We start from the raw sequence: 25,619 nt of genomic DNA, 5'->3' as shown, positions 1-25,619 counted from the left end.
ATATATGATCAGTACATGTGCTAGGATTGACAAATATGCATTTTATTTGGATTTTAAAGGTGTTTTGAGCTCCAAACCCCAAGTGTCTGTGATCAAAGTAACATTATTGTAACATGCGTACATTTATAAGAAAGTAATTATATGTTGAAATAAATATTGAATTAATTGTAAACATATATGTCAATTAATATTTATATTTATATATATATTTACATATATGATATATTATATATATGTCAAATATTTATAAAAAAATGGGTATTGCAAAAACATGTGTTCATTACGAAAATTGATTAAAGAACGCATATCTAAAACATTTGTCACACCTTTAGTTTAAACAATTATCTTAGGATTGTTGTAGAAATATTTAATTGACGCCGAAATAATCCTTTAATTCTCTGACAATGTGAACAACTGTGCATAAGAGTTCCCTCACAATTACATGTAGTTTTTGTCACTTTGTTTTGTGAATAATGTGTTATGTTATTTTGGAAATAAAAAATGTTGAGATAATAATAAAAAAAAGATATTATAAAAACAAGCTATTTTTGTAAAAAAAAATCTGGCTATAGAAATTACAAAGTTTTTGTAATTTTGGTAATAAAATAATTATGTTTTTATGTGTTTCTATTCAGTTGATTTAGTATTCTTTTCCAGGTTAAAGTTTTAAAAAATGTTAACATATTTACACTGTGTATGTAAATTTTGTAATAAAATATGTTTGTTATCATTTGTCTTTAGCCTATTCAATAAAAGCTGTTTTTCGTATAATTTTCCAGTTTATATAAATAACGAAGTTTAGCTTATCTACAATGTGTAATGTAATTTTGGTGAAAAATATTTGGTTTTTATGTGTTTTTATTCAATAAAAGCTGTTTTTAGTATAATTAATTTATATAATTAACAAATGAAATATAGAATGGAAAAATGTTTTCCATCAACAGTTTGAAAACAGGTGTGAAAAAGTTCGTATTTGAACACGTGGCGAATCGTTATTTAACTGTGGCGAATCGTTAATACTCTGTGTCGAATCGTTATGTGGCGAATCGTTAGTGTGGCGAATCGTTACATTACCATTCAACCGATACCCTGCCAACATTTTCCATTTCTATTTTTAGTGATTGTAACTCTGAACAATTTTTACAATATAATCCTGAAAAGTCTATTAATTTAACAATCTAGATCCTAATAGGGTTTTTTTTTAGAGTACCGAGTTGACATGTTTCAAGTTGACTTGTGCTGATAAAATTGAGCCTTTACCGATAAAAAAATATTGACTTTTTATGTGATTCCAAAAATAAGTATTACTTGTTTCCATTCCAATTCTGACAAACACATCCGTAAAGCATCTAGGTTCCCCCTAGCATGGGAAAGATCAACCGTTATCATGTATTTTGGCACTGGTTTGACATCAGCTAAGATCTTCATTTTTTCACGTTTAATTTCTGCCACCTTTTTCTCACGAAAAGTGAGTTCTCTCCTAAAATCGACACCTTTATAAAGTTCGATATTTCTCTTATTTTTTGTTGCACTCATTATGGAATTTTAAAGTATATTTACAACCATATGACTCATTATGGAATTTTAAAGTATATTTACAACCATATGCTTCATAAATTTTTCATGGTCATGAATTGAATCATCACAAAAAGAATTGAAACATAAAGAAAACAATTTTACTTCGGAAAAACATTCGATTTTACTTATCACTTGATACAGATTCTTTAAAAGACCCCATCAAGATTATAATCACTCATCCATAATCTGTTGACAGAACACATAACATTTCCATTTTCAAGCTTAAAGTTTATAACACATGCGAAGACGTTTAGACTCCGCCATTCTTCGCAACATATCAACAAATGAAGCGCCACCACATGGAAAAAATCTTGAGTTATCGCCCTTAGATCATGCTAAATTCTCGTATCCGTACCACTCAATACATTTAATAGGGGAGACTACTAGGTAAAAACATTGCCAAACTTCTCACAGCGGTTTCTTCCCTTGACCAATACATGAATATGGTTATGTCTGATCATTGAAAACAATCAGGTCCCAAGGTAAAAGTATTTCCTGGTATATTTCTTTCACAATGCAAACCTACCCAGATATAAATCTTTCGAAGAACACATATTTCAAGGCATATTTTTTCTACTCTGGTATAAGTCTATTCTGAAGTATAAGTGTACTCAGGTCAAAGTCTACTCAGGTATAAGTCTACTCAGGTACAAATCTACTCTGGTCAAAGTCTACTCAGGTATAAATCTACTCAGGTATAAATCTACTCAGGTATAAGTCTACTCATGTATAAGTCTATTCAGGTATAAGTCTACTCAGGTACAAATCTACTCTGGTCAAAGTCTACTCAGGTATAAATCTACTCAGGTATAAATCTACTCAGGTACAAATCTACTCATGTATAAGTCTACTCAGGAACAAATCTACTCAGGTATAAGTCTACTCAGGTATTAATCTACTCGGGTATAAGTCTATTCATGTATAAGTCTACTCAGGTATTAATCTGCTCGGGTATAAGTCTACTCATGTATAAGTCTACTCAGGTATTAATCTACTCGGGTATAAGTCTAGTCAGGTATAAGTCTACTCAGGTATAAGTCTATCTGAGTGTGTCAAGAAATGACTTGGATAAAGCACCAGTTTCTATTTTTCTGTAATTTCTGCTTGTTTGTTATCAAACATTGCATCCAAACAACACATTTTAAAGACATTTAATCATACCTAAAATCACACAAATGTCACCGTTTTTTTTTTCTTCAAAATTTTTCTTACCTCCCCTCCCCCTTCAAATTTCAAAGTCTCTTGCTCTGGCCTCCTCAAATTAAATTGAAGCCTTCTAAAAATTTCTTAATGACAAGCCATGTATCTGTAACCAACTCTTTTACATGTGTGGGACCAATATGATTACCATGCTTCCTGCCTTTCTACAAATAGTCTTATGTTACTAACAGAACCAACACTGTGAGAAAGAAGCTTTATAACAAGAACAAAGGAACACTGGCTAACATGAAATATTTTATTTCTCAAATGAACACATGTTATTCATGTATATAAAATTTGAGTATAAAGACATAAAATGTAACACAACCAATGCATTTAATAATGCCCTTTATAATGGGATAAATTGTAAAAATATGATCATTTAACAAAACTTTGTTATTGAAAGAGTTATGGCCCCTGTTTTTAACCATTTACCTTCTTGCTCCAACTGGCTATTCTCATATGACCTATGAAGACCAGGATCAGCCTCAGGTCATCTGATCATAGTCTGCACTGTTCACTGTTTAGTCAGTATCTCTTTTGAAATTTCCCCTAAAAAGATAAATGGTGTTGTCCAAATTGAAAGATGGAAGAGTCCATTTTAGATATTTAGCAGGACAGGGATTAATTAAACCATTTCTTATTAACTTCAATATTTCATCAATTATTTAGTACAAGCAGCTTAAAAAAAGCTTTATTCAAGAATCTGATGGACAAACTAATAAAGCACAATACAATAAACCAATTATTAACTTGTTTAAAAACATAACCTATAAGTAGAGACAAATTTGTTAAAATTCTGAACAGTTAAGCTGTTGAGGAAACTTTTAACAAAAAATCTGTTCCATTCCAGCTTTCATTTTTCTTATAAAGGATTTAGAATATCGGATGAGATAAATATATCTATATCTTTATGTATAATATAACATGTACATGTAAATGTCAGAATGAATTTGATAACAGAAAAGGTAAATATCTTGAAAAGAAATACACTTATATATATTTATAACAAATAAAATACAGGTAAGTTTACATTTGAGTATTTTATAACAATTTGACCAGCAAATTGAAAATGCCTATGATTATAAAACACAACATGAAGACTAGTCTCTAAACTAAGCATCTGATTGGTCAATTCTGTATGAAAATTTAAAATTAACCAATCAGTGAGATTTGTTCCCAGACTGCATCACCAACTCTGTTTTAATTAAGCCATAAATACATATATTTACTCTGTACAAAAAAGTAACAAATATAATGCAATATTTAATCTATATACATATGTACATGTTTGTATGATAAAACAATTTAATAATTATGTAAATAGTTTTGCAAAAAAAAAAAAGGATTTCCTTTAATAGACTTTCTAAATCAGTTATGCCAATTTAAATGATAAAAAATGTTTCGCCAAAATGATCTGATATTTCAAATTGCTTTTATTTTTCCAATTAAGACACTATTCACATGTCTAATTGTATCACGGATTTGAATCGAGTAACAAATATTATTCTACTGATACCTAAGACACCTACATTAGAGCTTAATATAACCCTTAAAACAATGGGGTGAAAAATAGTAGTTCTTTTAATAATTATGAAGTCTGGGCATAATACATTTAGTATTGTATTTAGAATATTTTTGTAAAAAAATATCATTGATTGAAAGGATTTCTGTGAAAGCAATTATGGTAAAATAGCTAACAGTATGTATATAAAATGTAAGTAATACCTAAAAAAAATTTCATCAAAAAAAATTGTTTTCATTTTGATATTGGATTTCTACATGTAAAACAAAATTATAGAAATATATATAATATAATTATCTACAGAAAAACACAATGAATTTTTAGGTTTTTTTAATGATTGTGACATCACAAATTAGGGCCTACCATTCAAAGACAAAAGTTGATAACTCAAATGTTTTGGCATGAACTATTTGTGCACCAAATATGATATACATGTATATCTTTAGAATAAAAAAGAATATAACCAAAAAAAAGTTATTATTTTAAAAACATAGTCTCCTCAAAACACATACGTTTCTATGGCCATTAAGCATGGGACTTATATTGGGGTTATTTTTATGTCCCAGGCCATAGCCTATAAACTGAAACTCACTTACAGTACAATTACAAATAAATCTGATATAAAAAATATCCATAAAATGCAAGTTGATAATTTTACAGCTATCATATCATAGAACAATAAATTTATAGAAGTACTAAATGGATTTTTTTAAACACTGTTATAACCAACATAAATGGATTTCATATGAAAGAACATAAAATATATGACAACTGAGGACCCAATTATATAGGACAACCAATGCTGCTAGATAGCCAGTGCACTTGACTATTTCTCAGTGTTTTAAATACTTTAAGTTAAAGGTCATGTAGGTACATTTTTTAAGTTCACAAAGGGGAATAATTTATTGGATTTTTATTTTTGACAGATAAATAATCAGAATATTAGGTCTTTGGTATTGACATAATAATGATGATTCTGAATATTTGTGTCAAGTTTCATGTGAAATTCTTAAATGTGAAATTCTTAAATAAATTTTATTCAGAAAGCTGTATGGTTCAACTGAATGAAATCCAATTGCTAGAGTTATGGGTCTTGGACAGTGACCAACAAATATGATCTTGAATACATGTATATATGTGAAGTTTTAAATGAACACCTACAATGGACAAAATAAGATTGAATGTTAAACCTGTTATACATCTATCCAGTGGCCATTCATGTTCTTGAAAAAAATATAGATTGGATTAATTACACAAAATAAGAATATGTGAAAATTGCAAGTTTAGTTAAATGATTCATGCATGGCAGTGATATACATGCACATATACTTGTATAAAAATAATGCATATTATCATCAATGGCCCCTAGCACCCCTTTCAGCAGAATAATTAAACCTGTTTTTAATACCAAGTGGTAAAAATTTGAGTAAATATGATATTTCAATGTAAGCATATAAAGTCATAACGAAATATGTTTTCATATTACAAAAGAAAAAAATGTCTGCTTCCAAATATTTGAAAAGATATCTAATCTATAATAAATGTAAAATAATTACTAAGTAGGTAACTCATTTGTAAAAAATTAAATTTCAGTCTCTAGAATGAATTAATAACATGTATAATGTACTTTACAGCAACATCTAATATTTGTAAGTCATTGTGTAATTTGATACAAATGATCTCTTGATGTCTATTTATCTGTTGCAAATTCTGTCTATAATGTAAGCATATAATTACACACTGGGATATAAAAAATGGTCCACAGCAATGCATTCACGATACTAACTTTTAATATTTGCCATACAAGTATGAACATCTCTGCATATATTTCTACACAGAGTGGAGGCAATCAATTGTGTTGGCAACCCTAGTTTAATCAGGTCAGTCCGTCACTGCTTGCATTTCTTCTACACAGTTAACTCACTGCAGTGTATGTTAAATTTTTATCTACTAGTACACAGCTGCATATGTTTGCATCCATGTGTAAACAAATCAGTCAATAGCTCAGCATATATTGATACACAGGGCATCGTATGTTCGTTCACACAGCTGCATACAGATATATTGGCACACAGCTTTAAAGATTCTAACAGTACATTCAAGAATGTCCAAAGAACTACTTTATGTACATGCTTTATCACAGCTTCATGTATTCACGCTCTACATTACCTGAAAACAAAATAAACAACATGGAATAATAATGAGAAAACGTGTTTTTCATACCATTCAAGTAAGCTATGAACATTAACACCTTTATGTCAAACATTACTTATTTAAGCTTGATTGTAAGTAAAGCTTGAAGAGGCTGCTTTGTAACCAGTACAGGTTTCATTTTAGGAAACAAGGTTGTGACCCAGGTGGGCTTGAACCAACAATCGCAGGGTTGAGAGTAAGACATCTATCATTACCAGAAAAAGAATACAGATAACCATTTGTATTTGATTTTATGCACAATCAGTTACATGTATAATAGTAAGGACTTTCCAACTATCTGTAACAAGCTTACACCTCACATAGAGGGTTCCATCATCCCTGGTTGAGATTCGAACCCAAACACAAGTGATTCTGGGTCAGTTTTTGCAACTACACCACCATAGCCACCTCTATTAAATAGGTAATTACAGTGCACAGTGCCAACTGATGAACAGTCATTCAAAATTAATACAATGAAAACTGAACTTAAAAGAAACTAGAACTGCCACTATCATGGCGTGAATACCCCCGCATACCACTTTGTCAGAATCAACAGTGGCCATTTAGAGCTCAAGGACAACCTCCCTGCCAAATCTGAGGTTACTAAGCCAGTGCATTGCTAAGTTATGTATTCTACATGCTTCAAATGTGAAAATGTCAAAATCAATACATTGCGGACAGGACATTCTTTAGCAATTGAGAAGAAAAGATTTTTTTTTGTCAAGGTCCCTGTGACCTTGACCTTTGACCCAGTGACCTCAAAATCAATAGGGGTCACCTTATAGTCATGATCAACATCCATGCCAAATATGAAGACTGTGGGTCAAAGGAATCTTAAGTTAATGGGTGGACAAACTTTTTGAAGTCAAAGTCCCTATGACCTTGACCTTTGATCAAGTGACCTCAAAATCAAAAGGGGTCATCTACTAATCATGATCAACATACATGCCAAATATGAAGACTGTGGGTCAAAGGAATCTAAAGTTATTGGGTAGACAAACTTTTTGATGTCCCTGTGACCTTGACCTTTGACCTGGTGACCTCAAAATCAATAGGGGTCATCTACTAATCATGACTAACCTCCATTCCAAATATGAAGACTGTGGGTCAAAGGAATCTTAAGTTATTGGGCGGACAAGCTTTAGGAAGTCAAGGCCCCTGTGACCTTGACCTTTGACCCAGTGACCTCAAAGTCAATAGGGGTCATCTACTAATCATGACTTACCTCCATGCCAAATATGAAGACTGTGGGTCAAAGGAATCTTAAGTTATTGGGCGGACAAGCTTTTTGAAGTCATGGCCCCTGTGACCTTGACCTTTGACCTGGTGACCTCAAAGTCAATAGGGGTCATCTACTTATCATGACTAGCCTCCATGCCAAATATGAAGACTGTGGGTCAAAGGAATCTTAAGTTATTGGGCGGACGAGCTTTCTGAAGTCAAGGCCCCTGTGACCTTGACCTTTGACCTGGTGATTTCAAAATCAATAGGGGTCATCTACTAATCATGACTAACCTCCATGCCAAATATGACGACTGTAGGTCAAAGGAATCTTAAGTTATTGGGCGGACAAGCTTTTTGAAGTCAAGGCCCCTGTGACCTTGACCTTTGACCTAGTGACCTCAAAATCAATAGGGGTCATCTACTAATCATGACTAACCTCCATGCCAAATATGACGACTGTAGGTCAAAGGAATCTTAAGTTATTGGGCGGACAAGCTTTTTGAAGTCAAGGCGCCTGTGACCTTGACCTTTGACCTAGTGACCTCAAAATCAATAGGGGTCATCTACTAATCATGACTAACCTCCATGCCAAATATGAAGACTAAAGGTCAAAGGAATCTTAAGTTATTGGGCGGACAAGAAAAAACCGACGGACAGCCAGACGGACGGACAAGCTGATTCCAGTATACCCCCCTTACAACTTTGTTGTGCGGGGGTATAAAAATTCATGCAAAAACACAAATTATGAAAAGCATTCAATAATCAGTCATTTTGAGCAAATAAACTTTGAAAATGTTATATCAAATGACCAGAATAATATAATGGTGGCCTTTACAAGCCTCCATACTTACTATCTTTTTGCAACACATGGTAGGTATGATAATCTTTGGACGAGTCATTTTGGAATGTTGGATTAAAATATTCAGCTTTTCCGTCTGCTGTAGGCTCTAAATAAACGGCTCCGCCTTCGTCTATTCTGTCCGGAACTGAAGGTTTTTTAATACTAGGCAATGACCTGAAAAATTCAAAAGTTTATTCATGTACATGTGGTAGTAAATAACAAACCAGTACTAGGTAACAGTTATTTATTCAAAAACATCTTGAGAAATTCCGAATTCTTCATTTAATATATTAATAAATTGATCCGAAAATTTCAGAACTTTCTAAATATTTAGCACCTATCACAATTGGAAATGGCAAGAGTGAAATTAAAAATTCTAACACAACCCGCATTTTCCCTAGTGTACATAGAAGAACCGAAAGTGTGTAAATATGCAATAAAATCACTCTTGATGATCTATATCTAGACATGACTTTTGTGACATAACCATTACAATATGACATGCTGAAAATAAGTATGGAAACAAATCAGGCACAGTTTAGCTTGATAATCATGTTCGGCAGAATTTATTTGTCAATGTCGTGTTAGAAAATAGAAATAATATATCCCCAGCAGTGAATAAAATAAAGCCTTCGTGGTCAATTCATATGCATTAAAACTCCAAACCGGTGTTAAACAGCCTATAAACACCGCTAAAACTGATATTATTAAAAAAAATATTTCTTAATTTTACTGAACTCCATATCATGAGGATTGAAAAAAATATGTTTTATAAACCTAATAGAATGTAATATATTGTTTTTATAAATAATCTTTCTGAAATGAAAAATCTTATCTTATCCTTAACATTAAAATAAAAATGAAATGAACATTGGTACTATTTCTTCAGAGTAAGATTCACTGAAAGTAGTTCCTTAGTAATTTACCTGACATCACTATCATTGATATAATCATACACCTCCTCATCTTGTTTTGAATCCTGTCTCTTGGGTGGCGGCCGTTTTGGTTGTTCTGGGCGTGAATTGTAACCAGGGTTACCTATACCACCATTCTTCTGTCCATTGCTGGGGTATGATGGTATACTTGTGTTGGGAGGTTGTGTGTTTGAGCCCTGAATTAACATGATATATACTTTATTAATTTGAATCAATTTAAGTCATTCAATATTTAACCCCTCTTAACCCGTTGAATTCATAAAATCGATATGCCCTGTTATGCATTTGGGACAGTCCATTTGAAAATTAAATGTTTTTATATTCAAATATAAAAACTGAGGTTTTTCTGAGTTTTTTTGGGGAGATTGGGTTTAACATCGCACCACACAGTATAGGTAATATGGCGACTTTCAATCTTTACTGATGGAGGAAGACCTCAGGTGCCCCTCTGCAGATTATTTCTGGCACAAACGGGCAAATGAGTAGAACACATTCCATAAGCTAGTTGGATTGCTTCCCACATGAAAAATCCGAAGACACTGATGTAGTTTAAAAGTGAGAGGCAAGTGGTTTGCAGTCAACGTCCTTAAACATACGGCCATGGATGCCCCTAAAAACTGAGTTAACAATAGAATAGTGTCTGGTCAGACTGCAAAGTAGTGCGGCATGGCCTGTCTCTATAGTGGTGCCAATGAGGGTCAAGGGTTAATATTTACATAAATATATGGATATTTTACTAATTTTGTAACTAAAATCTGCAAACCAAATCTTAATAAACTTTCATTGCCATGCATTATAAGAGAAATAATCTGTAAATAAAAAGATATCTTACCACTGATAAATCAGTAAATTTATTCGTCGCTTTCTCAGCATTTGACTTCCTCCTCATGATGAAGCAAGCTCCTATTATAATTATAGCAATGACAAGAACGCCACCTATAACTCCACCCACTATCGGTAATGTGTTACCTTAAAATAAATCAAGTTCAAATTTTGAAAGGAGCTCCACTGAGGTCAAAAAATCTATTAACATAAAATATGAAATTTTACATTGATCAAGTGAATCACTCACAAGAGCTGTCACAGGAGACAGCGAAGCTCGACTAATAAAATACTGGACGCAGTAAGGAGGACAAAACTATGAAAGAAAAATCAATTATGTATAATAATGTATTAAGTTATAGTAAAAAAATAACATTTGTTAACATAAATTCCAAGATCAAGGGGAATAATTCTAGAAATAGTCATGCTAGAGTTATGGACCTTGTCACACAACATTTGTGTAATGATAAGAAATATATGTTTGAAGTTTGAAGTAGATACCTTAAAAAGTAAAGAAGTTATTGTATTTCTTAAAGAAAATCCTAAGTTCAAAGAGAGATAAATCTGTAAATATTGCTTCAAGAGTTATGAACATTGTCACATAAAATGTAATTGATGATAAGGAATAAGTATTTGAAGTTTGAGGTAGATACCTTTAAAAATAAAAAAGTTATAATAAAAAATAACATTTTTCTAGTAAAAAAATCTAAGTTTATGGGGAGATAATTCTTGCAATATTGGTGCTAGAGTTATAAACCTTGTCACATAAGATGTGGATGATGATAACGTAAATATATTTGAAGTATGAAGTTGATCCCTTTAGAAATAAATAAGTAACAGTAAAAAATAATATTTTTTATGGAAAATTCTAAGTTCAAAGGGAGATAAATCTGAAAATATTGGTGCTAGAGTTATGAACCTTGTCACATAAGATGGGGATGATGATAACGTAAATATATTTGAAGTATGAGGTTGATCCCTTAAGAAATAAAGAAGTAACAGAAGTGGATTAAGTTGTTGTTCTTGTTGTTGTAAATTAAATAATGTTGTCACGAAGACATTGATTTCAATAGGACAAACAGAATTAACCCTTCAAATGCAAACTGACAATAATGATTTGCCGATGCCCGAGCAAGGCCCTTCCCCAGCAAATAACCAGACCTTAGCACAGAAGCTGGTAAAGTTCAGCCAGGATCTATGATAATATAATAAGCATTATGGGTCTTGGATAATAAAATACAATTATGATCCAGAATACCAGGGTGAATGAAGACCGTTCCACTATCATTTGAAAAGTCAAGCTGAAAGTAATCTATAACAAGAGCTGTCTGTAGAACAGCACGCTCGACTATTCTAAGTGCTTGATAGTAAAAGAGCCTTTATATTGTTTAATTTTTTAAGTTCACAAAAGGGCTAATTTTTTTTTATAAATTCATGTTATAGGCCTAAGAGAGAGTCTAATTATACAGTATTGGCTTGACTATTCGGAAGGTAATGTCACAAGGGTGTTTTATTGAGTATAATAATACTAATTACCTATGAATAAATAAATTTGACAGAAAAGGTACAAAGGCTTGTTATTAAGATGTTTTATCACGTAAATCACTGCTTTATTATTATGAATGCATAAAATTGTCCCGAAAAAGGCACAAACCCTTCAGTAGTTATTGAGATAACAACTTACAAGAAAAACTTAAGCATGAATTTCTAAGTTGAAAAAGGGGAGAAAAATCAGCCTAAATGCAAGATAGAATTATGGATTTTTGTCAGTGACCTACAGTTATGACCCTAAATGCATATGTGAAGTTTTTAATAAATATCTTTAATAGTTATTGAGATATGTAAAACTTGCATGTAAACATTAACCAAGAGACTAAGTAGAAAAGGGGATATGAATCAGTCTAAATGAGACTAGAGTTATGGAACTTGATCAGTGACATACAATTATGACCCTCAAATTCTGACTCTAAGTGCATGTGTAAAGTTTCCAGTAAATATCTTTGAAGACCTTTAATCTTTAACCAAAATTTCTAAGTTTCAAAGGGGCAAATAATTCTGCAAATATTGCAGGCAGAGTTATGCAATTTTGCAAACTGATGTACATTGTTACTATAAAAAAGTATTTTAAATTTCAATTGAATATCTCAAGCAATAATTGAGATATTTGACATTACAAAAAAACTTTAACCAAAATTTCTAAGTTCCAAAGGGGCATAATTCTGTTAATATTGTAGGCAGAGTTATCCAACTTGTCAATCTGATGCACCTTGTTACTATAAATAAGTATTGTAAGTTTCAATTGAATATCTCAAGCAATAATTGAGATATTTGACTTTACAAAAAACTTTAACCAAAATGTCTAAGTTAAAAAGGGGCATAATTCTGTCAATATTGTAGGCAGAGTTATCCAACTTGTCAATCTGATGTACCTTGTTACTATAAATAAGTATTGTAAGTTTCAATTGAATATCTCAAGTAATAATTGAGATATTTGACTTTACAAAAAACTTTAACCAACGCAGACGCCGACGCGGACGCGGACGCCGACGCCGGGGCGACTACAATAGCTCTCATATTCTTCGAATAGTCGAGCTAAAAACTCATGGGAAAATATGGCATGAAAACTCATGGGAAAGTATGGCATGAAAACTCATGGGAAAATGTGGCATGAAAACTCATGGGGAAATATGGCATGAAAACTCATGGGAAAATATGGCATGAAAACTCATGGGGAAATATGGCATGAAAACTCATGGGGAAATATGACATGAAAACTCATGGGAAAATGTAGCATGAAAACTCATGGGAAAATGTGGCATGAAAACTCATGGGAAAATATGGCATGAAAACTCATGGGGAAATATGGCATGAAAACTCATGGGGAAATATGGCATGAAAACTCATGGGAAAATATGGCATGAAAACTCATGGGGAAATATGGCATGAAAACTCATGGGGAAATATGGCATGAAAACTCATGGGGAAATATGGCATGAAAACTCATGGGAAAATATGGCATGAAAATTCATGGGGAAATATGGCATGAAAACTCATGGGAAAATATGGCATGAAAACTCATGGGGAAATATGGCATGACAGCTACTTCATCTTTATGCAGTTATATCAATCTTCCCCTGGCGCAAACTTTCGGTGAATTTGGAAAATCCCATACAAAACTATCGGAAAAACCCATACAATAATACAAAATTTAAACTTACTACTGGAATCTTGTTTTTTCTTTTCACCTGGACTAGCATTGTCTGTAGATGAAGACGTAGGAAATGTTGTTGAATACGTTATGTCCGTAGAATGATCATTATAATACCAGCAGGTAAAACAACAATCTTCTCTCCGGAAAAACGGGTAATCCACACATTTTGTTGACTCACAGAACTCGTACTTGTCCCCATATTCGCAGCCTATGAGATGGAAATAAAAAATTTCCATTCAGCAATTTTAGTAATAAACCTGGTATCCCTTTCTTGTTAATTTTACCCTAAAATTTTTCCTTAACAAATAAAAATACATGAAGTTTCAGTGGATATTTGACAGTTTTTTCACTACTGAAAAATAAAGAGGAACAAACATGTACTTTAAAATGGAAACGTCTGTAACAATAATTTTTTGCTGTTTAAACATACTTTAATTCAATAAAAAAGAAATTTATTATATGCTTTTCGGTGGTTTATAGAAATATATCAGTGATATAAAACTGGTAATTTCACTGTTTGAAACAGTGAAATTATCACTTTGATAATTTCACTGTTTTGAATTTAAGCCCCTTACGTTGTTTCAGTGAAATACCAGCGTGCACAGTACTGGGTACCAACTTAATGATGTGACGTCGTAAATGACGTCACATGTATTATTATTTGGCACGCTTTTTCATTCAGTATTAGGTTTAATGTCTTTTTAACACGTTTCTTTGCATGTAATAAAAAGAAAATTTGTTTAGTTTAGTGTAAGATTGAAATATATTTCACCTGCGCCACTCGTGAAATATACCTTTTGGTGCTCACTCGGTGAAATATATTCCGATCTTACACTGAACTAAACAAATTTCCTCTATATAATTTACCTACAAGTATGTATATAAATTGCTTCCCTACAGCTTACTTCATAAAAGTGCTCATTGTTTTGTATAAAAACACATTAAGTCTCAGAAATAAAAATATTTTGAGTTTTTTCATGTTTTTAGAAAGGGCAATCATGAACTTTATCTTGATTAAATAGTGGTTTTAGAACATGGATATAAATATCACATGAAGAGCGTAGCGATAATGTGAAATAGTTTGTTTATATATAAGTAGCAAAATGTAAAGAAAGTAGTATTTTGATTTCCTTACAAAATACTTATTCACTGTAACTGTACAAATTACCATTTAACAGCAACAGATGAAAAAGATGATTCACGTACTTGACCAATGTGCAACATTTTGGATAAAAGCTTTTGAGAAATAAAAATTAAAGCATTTCTGAGGCATAATGGCCTTATAAATAACTGTCTAATAAATTCACAGTTCATTTCATGAATTCCATTATCAGATTTACTTAACATAAGCAACCAACAAAATACAACGTAAAATCATACTACAACCTTTATGCAGGCTCTTTAACCTCATCTTAGATACCACAGTTATATCAGTGTTATCTCTTCAGCCGAAAAAACTTTCTAACAAAATATTAAAGAAGGCTCTCATACCTGGATAAGCTGTATCGTACAGTTGTGGACAAGATGAGCAGCAAGCATTTTCTACAGTTTTATTGTAGCAAAAATATGGGAACAGTCCTACATCCCTACATTTCACATCTTTGTCCCCATATTCGCAGTCTGAAATTATTAAGATTTATACAGAAAACAAGAAACTGTAAATCAGAAAATTCTCCCTCCATCTCATCCCTCACCAGGACAATTCCTTTAATTTTGTGATATTTGAGAACCCAGGAAAAATTTCAATTTCATTTATTCTGGTATAACATGTATTTGATACCTGGGATAATTTCCAAATTCCCAGTCCATTTATTCTGTTTATATTTGAGCCACTCCATGACAAAACCAACATAGTGCATTTGCGACCAGAATAGATCTAGACCAGCCTGCACATCCGCGTAGTCTGATCAGGATCCATGCTGTTTGCTTACAAACCCTAATACAAGTACAGAAACTGATAGCCAATAGCATGGATCTTGATTTGACTGCGGGGATGCGCAGGCTGGTCTGAATCCATGCTGGTCGCAAACACACTATGTTGGTTTTGTCATGGCGTGGCTCATTTATTACCCTGGTATAATTCCTAATTCATGTATTTTGATGATATTAATTTTGTTTTTCTGGGATAATTCTATGCATGTAGTATTGACAGGGTGGACAATTCCTTTTCCATATATTTTCTAGCACATTCAAACGCTTATTATTCAATCAGAAGTTAAAAACTAACATAAATTCAAATATCTTTTTCAAGAAAACCATCTTTTTTTCTTAAAAGAATGTAGATCATAGTTACCTCGGTCATTTGTTTCCAGTTCGCTACATGTTTCGCAGCACTGGTCTTCCCGAGAATCAATATAACATTCAGAGCCGTGAAATTGTGACGACTTGCACGAACGTGCCTTGTCACCATACATACAATCATCTGAAAAAATACATATGTTAATGCTAATTTATTATTACAATGACAACCATTACACTGTAGGGAAAGTTTCATGTCCTTGTCAAAAATATAACTGAAAACTCAGACTGAAAAATCATATTTCAAGTTAATAAAAGCTAAAAAAAAATGACAATGTCAGCTGCAAATAGTGCTTTAATGTCCTTGTCAGAGGCTTCCTTGGTAACCCAGGCTATTATTAAATTTACCCAAAACCAAGGCAATTTATTGTAATCCAGGCTATTTTCTGGTAACCAAGGCTATTTACAGGTTGTATATAAGATGCATGTACAGTGGATAAATCCCATTTTAAGTCAGAGGTTAAACACAGAAAAAACAGAAATGGAACAAGCATCATTCTCAGTAAAGAAAATTCATAGATATCATAATATATACAGTGACTAATAAAGTGACTGTTTTATCATCCCAAAACAGTTTTATGCTGCAGCAACCTTCCCGCTCAACTTATAGAAGCAGACCCAATCATCATCTTGGAAAGGTTTTGGCTTTGTGAATGGGGCCCTTTTTCAAGCCCAGTGAATGGGGCATTTTTTCAACCCCAAAACTGCTAGAAAGATAAGAAAAAATATATTGAGATTTTACTAATTTTAAAAGTCTAAAATACCTGAAAGGTCTGTCCTTCTTTTATTGAAGCAAGTTTCACAACACTGATACTCTGTGTTTTGCCCATAGCACTGATCCGCTGTTATATTGGAACAGCCCACACGCCTATCTCCATACTTACAGTAACCTGAAGTCAAAGGTCAAAAGGTCAAGCAAACAGAAAGACATCTTGTTTCATTTCAATGGTTTTGTCTTAAAATATCAACAATGGTACTTAACATAAGTATTGGGAACTGATTATTAATACATTAATTCTTATTTAAAAAAAAAATGTTTAAGAAATTTAATATGTGGAGACCAAAAAAAAAAACTCATATGAGCAAACTTTTTTATGTTAAGAAATTTTCAATTCATTTTTTAAAATCAAACAAACATTCTAATTTATGTCTATAAAATCAAATAAAAATTGATAAGACAGACAGCGGCAAATTTTAATGCCCCCCCCCCCCCCAGAGTGGAGGCACTATAACAAAAACAACATGCATACTCAAGTCTGTAGCTGTATTGATGAGTTTTTCACAGGTTTTACAACACTCGTTTTCACGATAATAACATTCATGTGGGCTAATTGAGCTGCAGTCACTGGACTTATCACCAAAACTACAGTCTGAAAAAAGTGGCACAAACTTATAACTATTTTATATATTATATGAATAAAAACTTTAGCAGAAAGATATTTTAGGAAAGTCTATTTTTTTACCAAATCATGGCATAATATTCAGGTGATAAAGTGATACGAAATTTCTAAATTATGAAGACTTTGGTTATTATCTTCTTTTTTACCAAATAAATACCAAATAAATTCTAACCATGGACCAATTTTTATCTTAACTTCAAAATTTTGAACATTTAACCTTGAAGGTCAAGGTCATTTACACATCAACATCACATTTTATTATGTCACAATTTTCAATTCACATCAAATTAATGTTCTGCTTTTTTCTTGAAAAGAAAATGACTTTACCACCGGTATTTCCGTTGCTATGCAACCAGCACGTTTCACAACACATAAATGCAGTATTTGGATCATAGCAATCATTTCTTGAGATCCCAGAACAATTGTCCCTGTCTCCATATTCACAATTGTCTGTAAATAAATAATAATATAGATAAGTATATCAAATGACTTTCCTCCTTTTCCATGTATTGTATAAATTCTGCAAGTTAAAAATATTGATTTTTATTGGATAATCGTGACAATTACATAAATAAATAGAATTTTGCTGTCAATTTATGAAGTAATTTTACTTTTTCTCAAAGAAAGGAAGTTTGCTGTATTATAATTTTGTAATAAAGTTTTTTTTGACAGGTTATATGGCCATTCCCTACATATTGTTGCTTCAGATATATGGCTTGGATTATATATCCAAACCACCATTTATATTGGGTCATAAAACCTGTCCAAAAGATTTATAACTAATTATATAACCATCGCATATTTCTTTATTTTACACACAAGTAAATATAACAGCCACTTTTGTTCTATGTTAAACATGTATTAATAAATGAATTTACTGGCATGCGAGCAGTTCCCGTACAAAAATCGTAGTGACATAAACATTATTTTTTATTACACTCACTCACCAATATTTGAATGTTACACATCACTATTCGGCTCGTCACACAAATCATGGAAATTCCATCATGTTCTAAACATAGAATAACCCTTAGTTATGAGGCCTCATATGGGGTACCGAAATTATCCATTATTTTGTATGAAGAGAAGTAGTTCCCGTACATAAAATTTAACCCATTATAATTATACAATTTTGTTATATCGGACCTATTTTTCAATTATAATTGTTGAACAGACCATTTTCAAAGAGATAAATAGATGTAATTCAGGAAATAGAGCGTAGACTAAACGCTTGTATCTATTACCCGGTACCGTTACCCCAACGCATTCTCATGGAATGGCATGCTTGTATGCATGATATTTTACGCATCAAAGAGTTAAAATTATTTAATATAGCAATATTGATCAAAATTCTGATAATTAAACATGTTGTCATCACATTGCCTACTTATCTGTAAACAGGTGGTATTAGTGGAAAACCTTTTAACAAGCCTGACGTGTAAGTATTTTAGCGCATGCGCGCAAGGACGGAATCCCCCAGAGAAAACAAGGTCACGTTTTGACAACGCAGAAGTGAAAGTGATTTAAAATTAGACTTTTATACGTACTGTCGAACTGACACTTAGATTTTGTCTCTTTTATGCATCTGCTTGATTTGAAATGAATTTTTGAAGATTGCAAGTAAAAATCAAGCGTTTAAATGAAAAATACGGGTACTGCTTCTGTACGGGAACTGCTCGCATGCCAGTAAAGTTGTAAATGGCAATTGTTTTGGTTAAATTTTTGTTTTTGTTTATATCTGATAAAAAGAATCTTACATTAAATTTTGTTATCATTAGATACAACTTAAATGAAAACTTGTCAAGGAAAACTTTGCCAGCATTAATAACACTTCCCTGAACTTGTTTTATAAAAGTTGTCAAAAGTCAAGTAACATCAATAAATACTTTCTATATTATACATAGTGAATCTCACAATAATTGTCATTTGATATTAAGTTTAGTTTAACAAGTTCAAGAGAGTACAATCATGGTCTAGAGTTAAAGGTGCTTGCCTCACAAACTATTGGACCGTGGGTAATGACCACAGTTCCTTGTCCGACATTAGTACTATTAACTTCCTTTAAAGCAAACTCAAAATCTTTCAGATTTTAACAAAATCTATCCTAAACCAATATGTTTAAATGAACAGGTTTTAAACCTTACACATATTAAGTGTTGCCTGAAAAATATACATATAAATGGTAAATATACCTATATTATAAACAGAGAGTTTTGTAGGGCATGTATCACAGCATTTACCCTCCCTCGTATAACACTCTGACGCTTTTATCCTGTCACATGACTCTTCTTTATCACCAAACTCACAACCTGCTCAATATTACAACAATCTTATATTACAATAAAAGCAAATATGAATGGAAAAAGCAGCGCTATTAATTGATGTCACACCAAGATATGACCTAAAAAACCTCTTTTTTGCAGACTGAGCGTTTAAATATTCAGCTGGAAGTTGTTTGACTTGTGCTAAGTAATTAACTATAATTAATTGTTGAAAACTGGTTAAAATTGCTGTTGAGTCAAATTGACTTGTGTTAAAAAAATATAGTCAACCTTTATCTTAAAAGGACTTGTCCATCAGTCAATCTGAACCAAAAGTCAATCATCATTTTTGGAGGAAAATTCAAAACATGTCCTAACTGAATAGAAAAAAGTGTAGACCATGATCAGATGGCACAAATGTTCGGAATGATCTTGATCTGCATTGGTCACATAGGTAGATCCTGTTGACGCCAACATGTTAACCTTTTCCCTTATATAAGCGTGTTTCGACGGCTTTTTGCCCCCCCCCCCCTTTTGTGGCCTCAAACAGTGAAAAAATGCCCTAATTAGGCCCCAAACACTGTTTTTCGTTTGAGAAATGTTGTTAAAAAAATTGACCATTTTTTCGGCGCCGTCCCCCATCCAAATATTACATCAGGGGGTTGCCAGAAGGGGGATGTGCCCCCTTCTGTTTGGGGGGTTTGAAGGGGGGCGGAGTCCCCCTCATCGCCAAGAAAATTTTGGACTTGTGAGAGGCTTAAAATGACCCCAGGTCGATCATAAGGTAACGTGTAACCAACGCTGAAAAGCCTTTGACTCTATCTCAATCCCTTGAGAAGTTGCAGCACTTTGAAATAAATTTTGATGGAAAATATCGAGGCAAAAAAGTGATTTTTGGCAATTTTGAGATGTCCCCTCGTTGCCATGGTAACAGGAAATTTAAGACTGAGCATGTCGTTACAAAGGCAATGGTCCAGTCAACATTTGTGCCAAGTTTGATTAGTATTGAAGCATTTTTCATAGTTTCATAGCAGTTTGAACTTGTGAGAGGAGGCTTTTCAGTGAAAATGGCCATTTTTCACAATATGCTCATGGGGGAAAGGGTTAACTAAAAAAATTTTAAATGTTACAAAACAACAATTTTTCACCAAAATTAGGTAAAAGACCAAATGTTAACATGGAAAAACTAGATTTTGGGTGGTTCCAAGGTTTTTCATCATTTTTTGTTAACCTTTTCCCTTATATAAGCGTGTTTCGACGGCTTTTTGCCCCCCCCCCCTTTTGTGGCCTCAAACAGTGAAAAAATGCCCTAATTAGGCCCCAAACACTGTTTTTCGTTTGAGAAATGTTGTTAAAAAAATTGACCATTTTTTCGGCGCCGTCCCCCATCCAAATATTACATCAGGGGGTTGCCAGAAGGGGGATGTGCCCCCTTCTGTTTGGGGGGTTTGAAGGGGGGCGGAGTCCCCCTCATCGCCAAGAAAATTTTGGACTTGTGAGAGGCTTAAAATGACCCCAGGTCGATCATAAGGTAACGTGTAACCAACGCTGAAAAGCCTTTGACTCTATCTCAATCCCTTGAGAAGTTGCAGCACTTTGAAATAAATTTTGATGGAAAATATCGAGGCAAAAAAGTGATTTTTGGCAATTTTGAGATGTCCCCTCGTTGCCATGGTAACAGGAAATTTAAGACTGAGCATGTCGTTACAAAGGCAATGGTCCAGTCAACATTTGTGCCAAGTTTGATTAGTATTGAAGCATTTTTCATAGTTTCATAGCAGTTTGAACTTGTGAGAGGAGGCTTTTCAGTGAAAATGGCCATTTTTCACAATATGCTCATGGGGGAAAGGGTTAATGGTTAAAAACCAATATCTTACCAACATTATCCTTATCTTCTATAGTCTGGCAGTATCTACAACATTCCTGTCGGTCATCTGCGTTGTAACACTTGTAGTTTCCTCTCTCATAACAATCATCACGTCTGTCTCCATACCGACAGGCTATTTATAGAAAAAAAAAACATGACAAAATGCTGAATAATTATATATTTAAAGCAGCAACCTCCAGATTCATGCTAATTTTCATGAAAATTTTGAGAATGTATCAGAATGTTTAATATTGTGAAGTAACCAAAAGGAAGCAATTTACACATTTCAGTGGCACTTACAACACAAGTAAATTACCAAAAAGTGGTCAAAATATGCATAAATAGCCCTTACTGCATTAGTAACGCACAGAACATGTAAAATATTACTTGAATCTTTTTACTTTCCTAAAATTTTAGTACATCTTTTTATATTTGATTTTATTGAAATATTTTGACTCATCTAGAGGCATGTAGCTTTAAGCAGATTAATAATAATTCTTGAGATATAAAAAATATAACAAATAGAGGATATTTGTTTAGCTCAGTGTAAGATTGGAATATATTTCACCGAGTGAGCACCAAAAGGTATATTTCACGAGTGGCGCAGCCACGAGTGAAATATGAACTTTTGGTGTTCACAAGGTCAAATATATTTCCATCTTACACTAAACTAAACAAATTTTCTTTTTATTATATGCAAAGAAAAGTTAAAAAAAGACATTAAACCTAATACTGAATGAAAAGCGCACCAAATAATAATATAACGTGACGTCATTTACGATGACACGTTGTTAAATTGGTACCCAGTTCTGTGCACGCTGGTATTTCACTGAAGCAACGTCAGGGGCTCAAATTCAAAACAGTGAAATTATCAAAGTGGTAATTTCACTGTTTCAAACAGTGAAATTACCAGTTTTATATCACTGATATATTTCTATAAACCACCAAAAAGCATGTAATAATATGGATGTATTCAAATGAAAAATAATATAATTTGACCCTAATCTGCTGAATTTCTTAAATTGAAACTGTCCATTATCAATTTAGAAAATATCAAAGTGAAAATTATAGTTGGTCAGCCTACAACAATTAGAGCCAAGTCAGTCTGCATAAATGAGCTAATCAGTTTTCAAGCAGATTAAAGAAGGCACTCACACATTATATTATTTACCTATTAATGTAGCAATATATGCACACACACCAAACAGTCTTAACTTTATTGGTAATAGGTAAAAAAATATATAGTAGGGCAACTTGCTATATATTTTTAGTTTGATATCATCCCCTTAACTGGGCAGTATCGAAAATTGAAGTGTCTCACCTGACATAAACTGATTATCTCCCTTTAATAAATCATAGGATAATAATTTGTATGCCGGTAAAGTTATGGAAAGTTAATGTACATATAAAAATACCTGCACCAAGACTGTCAGTTTTATCGTATGCCGCACATGTTTCGCAACACATATCTTGTACATTTAAATTGTAGCAGTCATATGGCGGTCTAAGTCGACAGTCATTAGCTTGGTCTCCATACCGACAGTCTGAAATAATAATTTACAATGTCTAAAACTTGTGATAACTTCATAGTTCATTCAGAAAAAATTATCATAACTTAAGCTCTTAGCTTATTTTTTAAAACTTGGGGGCAGGCAGCCACCAGATATCCTCTTGGGAATTATTTAAGACACAAGCTGTATCAACTATACGACAGAGAGATGAATTATGACTAGGCTGCCTTAAATGCAAAAACATGAATTTCTAGGTGAGAATTGAACCCACAAAAGTTGGTAGCATGTAATTTGAAGGCAGCAAACTTAACATTGGTAACATTGACATTGCGGCACAGGGCTTTCTGTAAGCACGCCTGTGGCTGTAAAAATTAATGATTTTATTGGATTCTTTCTCAAAATCACTCAGGAGTGCTCTATGGCTGACTTACTCTCAAATTTTCACTGGCTAACTCAAAATTTACTGAGAACACTAAAAGCATTAAGTGTAAAGGAATAGGCAGATTAATTACTTACGTGTAGGCAAACTGCTCAGTGTGTAATAAGAACAAGTCTCACAGCATTCAGTCTCCACCTTCCCATTATAACAATCAGTGTTGTTTATTGAATAACATCTGCTTGGAACCCTATTCCCATATTTACAATCTTCTACAAAAGAAAATTTAAAAAAAAATGTAATTTAGGAGTTCGTGAATATTTTATATAATGTACATGCTGGTTGACAGACTGTAACTTTAAAGGGACTACATTGAGCTTTTTAAACATGATGCAACAGGAAACAATTTTTTTTCATGTTAATTTTCCATTTGATGTAGGTCTAGACCAATATCTTATGTGCAAAATTTCATATCATTTGCAACCTCTTTTTTCCCAAAATAGTTATTCAAATTGTTGAAAATGACTGAAATTGAAAAGCATTTCAAAGTTTTTTAGCTCAAATCGGGCTAAATATAACATGAAAACATTATTTTCAATTTATATCTATTGCAAACCACTGGTTTCTTTCTGTTTCAAGTCCCCAGTGGTTCTATGTAAGAAATTCAAATTTTATGTTTTTAGGCTTTTGGTCCTCAGTGGAGTTCCTTTAACAATACAAGAATTATAAACAATACTACCTGAAGAAATAATTTTGCAATCAGTAAAAATTAATAATCATCACATAAATGAATATTTTTCTGGACAGATACTACAGGACAGGTCAGACACCCAATTTTCCAGACAAATTTATATAATTACTGGGATTCCAGGACGATATAGAATGTATGATCTTAATATACATTCACATTATTGATGCTACTACATTTTGTGATCATTACATTCATAAGCTGTCTTTTTTTTAAATGTATGTTTTTGCATCTGGTTTTTTTGTTGTTTATAATATAATGTTAATACCATTGTTAATAAAAGAAAAAGTACCTTTTATTATAACAATAACACATTGCATGTATACAGCTTGCCAAAGGCTTGCATAAAACACCTCTGTTTTAACTCATTCAATAAATTAAAGACTTGAATAACACACTGTATTACAATACCTCTCATATATCATATGATAAATTAATCATAAAAATACATACACATAAAGTAAAAAAACAACAGTTATAATTATAAATTATATTGTCAAATTCTATATCTCTATGGATGGCAGTAACATGTACTAATATATAATTATGTTTAACTGCATGCATTTTTTAATAGACTTACTCAGGAATTAAGAATATTTGGGTTTTTCCAAGCTAATCCAGATACAAATAAACTTTTACAGTTACAGCTTTGAAAATAAGCGCAACAGGTAAACTAATCTATTGCAACAATAAGTGCACTGTGAAGTTATCGCAGTAAAAGTTTGTTCGTACCTACAGATTAGCTGGAAAAAAAACCAAAATCTTTGCAGAGTTCCCGATAACATCTATTAAGAGTGAAACTGTTAACTATAACACATGCATGTCATGTTTATAACAGTAAACAGTGTAAATATGAAACAACAACAACAACAAATTGAATATCAATAAAAACAAAATGTAAAAGTAGTATTAAAGAATTCTGGTATGAAAATGACTTAGTCTAGCTTTATAAACAGTTTTAAGTCATGCTGCATTCTATTTACCCACCACTACTGATACTAAACTTTAAAAGTACTGCCATAATATTTGAGTCAAATGGGTCTAAACTAGAGTCAATAAAATGTTACTTTCAAAAGTCCTGCAACAAGTGGCACCGTTTTTAAAGATTTGATAATACACATATAATATGATATTTAACAACCAAAAGTAACAGTATTGGTAATATGGTGGTGTATGTTATAGCATGCATAATTGGACCAGATTATACACATCTAACTCCTGTAACTGTAAACCAGTCAAAATCACAAGCATGATTCTGATTGGATGCTTCTCATAACAATCTTTAAATTGACCAATGGCAAAGTTTCAATTTCAGACTGGTTTACAACTTCTAGATTTCAACCTGAGACTATGATAAAATATAAACTGAAAGAAAAAAGTGATTAGTGAACAAAAAACAGTTAAAGCAAAGTGGGGGAAACAAACTGGGAAGTAACTCTCGATTAAAATAACATGACACCTTCATTGTGGAAAGCAAGGTAAGAACAGGTTTCACAGCAAGCGTTCTTTGTCATTCTTTTATAGCACTCCCAGGGCTGGATGAGGTGGCAATAATGTCTTCTGTCTCCAAAACTGCACGATTCATCTGTGGCATTTGTCACAACAAAATGATAAAACCTTGTTTAAAAT

General features: G+C 32.6%; 3 protein-coding genes across 6 annotated transcripts in view; 1 reads left to right on the top strand and 2 right to left on the bottom strand.

Moving 5' to 3' along the window:
* The window catches only part of LOC132717929 (tubulin polyglutamylase TTLL11-like), a 39,427-nt gene extending 37,858 nt beyond the window's left edge, over positions 1 to 1,569 (bottom strand). For all 4 annotated transcript variants that reach the window (XM_060701515.1, XM_060701517.1, XM_060701516.1 and 1 more), the window contains exon 1: positions 1,309 to 1,569. In XM_060701515.1, the coding sequence (XP_060557498.1) occupies positions 1,309 to 1,536 (228 nt within the window). In that variant the 5' untranslated portion in view covers positions 1,537 to 1,569. The remainder of the gene's footprint in view (positions 1 to 1,308) is intronic.
* LOC132717934 (uncharacterized) overlaps positions 1 to 25,619 on the top strand; it is a 317,198-nt gene that overhangs the window by 101,861 nt on the left and 189,718 nt on the right. The window lies entirely within an intron of this gene.
* LOC132717928 (uncharacterized) overlaps positions 6,228 to 25,619 on the bottom strand; it is a 39,400-nt gene continuing 20,008 nt past the window's right edge. Inside the window, exons 11-24 of the mRNA XM_060701514.1 lie at positions 23,383 to 23,514; positions 22,771 to 22,899; positions 21,366 to 21,488; positions 19,420 to 19,536; positions 17,555 to 17,677; positions 17,078 to 17,197; positions 16,592 to 16,717; positions 15,823 to 15,951; positions 15,021 to 15,149; positions 13,537 to 13,737; positions 10,329 to 10,465; positions 9,488 to 9,672; positions 8,572 to 8,735; positions 6,228 to 6,472 (exon numbers count right to left, since the gene is read on the bottom strand). Coding sequence (XP_060557497.1) covers positions 6,441 to 6,472; positions 8,572 to 8,735; positions 9,488 to 9,672; positions 10,329 to 10,465; positions 13,537 to 13,737; positions 15,021 to 15,149; positions 15,823 to 15,951; positions 16,592 to 16,717; positions 17,078 to 17,197; positions 17,555 to 17,677; positions 19,420 to 19,536; positions 21,366 to 21,488; positions 22,771 to 22,899; positions 23,383 to 23,514 — 1,847 coding nt within the window. The 3' untranslated portion in view covers positions 6,228 to 6,440. The remainder of the gene's footprint in view (positions 6,473 to 8,571; positions 8,736 to 9,487; positions 9,673 to 10,328; positions 10,466 to 13,536; positions 13,738 to 15,020; positions 15,150 to 15,822; positions 15,952 to 16,591; positions 16,718 to 17,077; positions 17,198 to 17,554; positions 17,678 to 19,419; positions 19,537 to 21,365; positions 21,489 to 22,770; positions 22,900 to 23,382; positions 23,515 to 25,619) is intronic.

Source organism: Ruditapes philippinarum, unplaced genomic scaffold (assembly GCF_026571515.1).
Source record: "Ruditapes philippinarum isolate M1 unplaced genomic scaffold, ASM2657151v2 ctg357_1_1_1_1, whole genome shotgun sequence".
NCBI lineage: Eukaryota > Metazoa > Mollusca > Bivalvia > Venerida > Veneridae > Ruditapes > Ruditapes philippinarum.
This window is presented reverse-complemented; position numbering and strand designations above follow the sequence as displayed.